General features: G+C 47.4%; 1 protein-coding gene across 1 annotated transcript; it reads right to left on the bottom strand.

The window, feature by feature from the left end:
* Positions 1–2,041: 2,041 nt before the first annotated feature.
* On the bottom strand, positions 2,042–2,989 carry LOC124417483 (syncytin-A-like). Its single transcript, XM_046905115.1, is given in 3 exon segments — positions 2,042–2,547; positions 2,550–2,641; positions 2,832–2,989. Coding segments are annotated over 3 exon segments (756 nt in total).
* Between the last annotated feature and the right edge of the window lie 329 nt (positions 2,990–3,318).

The following is a 3,318-nucleotide window of genomic DNA, read 5'->3' as shown; positions in this document are numbered from 1 at the left end:
ACAACCGCACCGGATCACAAATACAAAGAGGTATAGACTCCCGAGTGGGCAAGAAGAAATCACCAAGACTGTGTAGGAGCTGGAGAGAGTAGGGATCATTATACCTGCACACAGCCCATACAACTCCCCCATATGGCCAGTCATCAAGTCAGATGGTACGTGGCGAATGACAGTAGACTACAGAGAACTCAATAAAGTCATGCTGCCAATCCATGCGGCCGTACCCAACATCGCCTCCCTCATGGATACATTAAGTAGAGAAATAGAAACATACCACTGCATTCTGTATCGAGCAAATGCATTTTTCAGCATTCCAATTGCTAAGGAATCGCAAGACCAGTTCACATTCACATGGGAGGGCAGGCAGTGGACTTATCAAGTTCTACCTCAGGAATATGTGCATTCACCTACTTTTTGTCATAATTTGGTGGCACGTGACTTGGCAAATTGGAACAAACCATCTACTGTCAAGATGTTCCACTACATCGATGATTTGATGTTAATGTCTGACTCAATCGAGGCATTAGATAAGACATTAACAACATTAATTACTTATTTACAGGAAAAAGGATGGGCTATCAACCCACAAAAAATACAAGGGCCAGGGCTATCAGTTAAATTCCTGGGTGTTGTCTGGTCAGGTAAGACTAAGGCGTTACCCAGTGCAATCATTGATAAGATCCAAGCGTTCCCGGTTCCTACGAAACCGAAGCAGTTGCAGGAGTTTTTGGGTATATTAGGATATTGGCGTTCCTTTATTCCCCACTTAGCACAACTGCTAAAACATTTATATCGATTAACAAGAAAAGGCCAAGTATGGGATTGGGGTAGAACAGAACAAGAACCCTTCCAGCAAGCAAAAATAACTGTTAAACAGGCCCAGGCGCTAGGTATATTTGATCCGACCCTTCCAGCTGAACTGGATGTGCATGTAACCCAAGAAGGGTTTGGCTGGGGGCTGTGGCAGCGCCAGAGTTCTGTTCAAATCCCAATTGGATTCTGTTTACAGATTTGGCATGGAGCAGAAGAGAGAGACAGCATGGTTGAAAAGTAGTTATTGGTTACCTATTCTGCATTGCAGGCGGTAGAACCAATAATTCATACCGCAGAGGTTACTGTCAAAACAACTTTACCGATTCAGGGGTGGGTAAAAGACCTAACCCACATTCCTAAGACCCGGGTGGCCCAATCACAAACAGTAGCATGCTGGGTCGACTATCTTAGTCAAGGAAGCTGCCTGTCATCATCTCCACTGAAGGAAGAACTTCAAAAGATACTTGGGCCAGTAACATATCACAGCGAGACGCCTGAGGAAATAGTGGTTACTTGTCCAGAAAAGAGTCCTGTACAGGAGAGGAAATACCCTATCCCAGAAGATGCCTGGTATACAGATACATCCAGCAGAGGGAACCCAAGTAGGTGGTGAGCTGTTGCATACCATCCCTGTTACCGTCGGCAACCACCGTGGTCCCAAGCCGCACCGTCATGGGCTAGCGATCAGAGCTCGCTAAGACCATAGCAACACAGACACCAATATGGGGATGTAGCAAAATGGTGTTTATTCACTAATACACACAGCTTATATACCTTACTTGAGCTATCGTGCCCTGTCCTGATTCGTCCGTACTTGATCTTAGCCCCTTACTACAGTTCCTTATTGGCTCCTATCGTCTCCTCATTCCTTCGCCGCCTTCTTATCTTGTTTACTTCGTTAGCAAGGACAGTCTGTCTGAGCACAACAGCACCCTTTCACTATGCTTAGGGAGAGGCCTATCCCGTACAGCACGTATCCCCGCCAAGCGCCTACTACATCTCCCCCTCCCTAAGCTAAATGTCTCTCACGCGTGCCTAACCCATACATCGCGAAGCAACACATAGCGTCTAATCTTAAATACATTTCAGCAAACTATTTCTACTACCCTTCTACTGCGCTCCTTAAGCAAACATCAGAGCAAAAAAGGAGTCCTTTCCCATCACAACCCGACTCCCCGTGCTCGGTTAAGCCTTGCCCTGTTACAGCACGAACGCAACCTGCACCCTTCTACAACTTTTCACGCAGTCTATGATACTCAATCCGATGGTCAAAAGTCTTTTCCATCATTTGTTGCAAGGAGTTCTGCAAGCATCCTACAAAGCATAGAAAGCAAATCAGAATACATACAAAAATTGCAAGCCCTATTGTGAGAACCTTATGCAATTGCTTCAGCCATGAACCCACTCCCCCAAACAGTCTGTTCAGCCAATTTCCAAAAGGATCACTCTCTTCTTTGATCTTCTGCGTATGTTCTTGCATCCATTGTAGTTGTTTATGAATCGACACGCTGTGATCACAGAGGTTAAAGCAGCACATTCCATCAATGTCCTCACATCCATGTCCTTGAGCCAACAGCAAGAAGTCAATAGCTGCTCTATTCTGTAGCAGCGCATGGCGGACACTATTAAGATCTTCAAGCATAGCATTTAACACAAGCGTGGTCATAATAGCCTGTTTTGCAGACCAACATGCCAATCTTTCTATCTGGGTCAAAGCTGCTGCTGCTGAGACTCCGGCGCGAAAATTGAAGCGAAGATGCGTGCTGTGATGCTCCACAACTTAACTTCATCGTCACATTCAGGTCCCAGTCTCACGTCGCGGCGACGCCTATGAGGATGTGAACTACGAGATATATTAAGCCAGCCCGTATGACTTGGAGCAAGCATCGTTAGCTTCCCCAAGTAACGTGGACCACCAAGGGGGTTTTTCAGGATACCTTGCCAAGCCCAACCTTCACAGATCAGGAGGTCCTGACTGGCCTCCCCCAGAGGGGCATTGTGCTCTAACATGGCTATACTGGCCGCATCGGAAACACAGCCCTTGTTGCTGCAGCGGTCTTTGCTGTAGCGGGCCAACAGCTGCGACTATGGCCGCGGCCAGCCCTTCATTAGTTAAAGGAGCCACCTTGAGCTTATCTAAGACATACTGGATAGTTTTCCCTGGGGTATTAAGCATACTCGGGCCAGCTCGTAGCAATGCCCTAACATTGTCATGCGATTTCTGTCGCAGGCAGTCAGTGATCACTGGCCCTTGGGCCGATTTTGGGAGATCATACTCCTCTACAGCAGCTAGAAGTCTGTCTGCAAAGCTTTGAAAAGACTCATTCGGGCCCTGGGTAATATCTGTCCACGGAGCAGGTGGTTCGGCCTTATGCGCGAGTTTTTTAAACGCTTCCACCATTGCATCTGTGGCCGCTATTAGCTCCCCCGGTCTTAGTTTCGCTAACTGGCCCTGGGGCCAAGCCATTCCCACGGCCTTCCCTGAAAGTCGCTGGATGCTGGTCC

Source organism: Gallus gallus, chromosome W (assembly GCF_016699485.2).
Source record: "Gallus gallus isolate bGalGal1 chromosome W, bGalGal1.mat.broiler.GRCg7b, whole genome shotgun sequence".
NCBI lineage: Eukaryota > Metazoa > Chordata > Aves > Galliformes > Phasianidae > Gallus > Gallus gallus.
The sequence above is the reverse complement of the archived record's forward strand: the minus strand, read 5'-3'. Positions and strand labels throughout refer to the sequence as shown.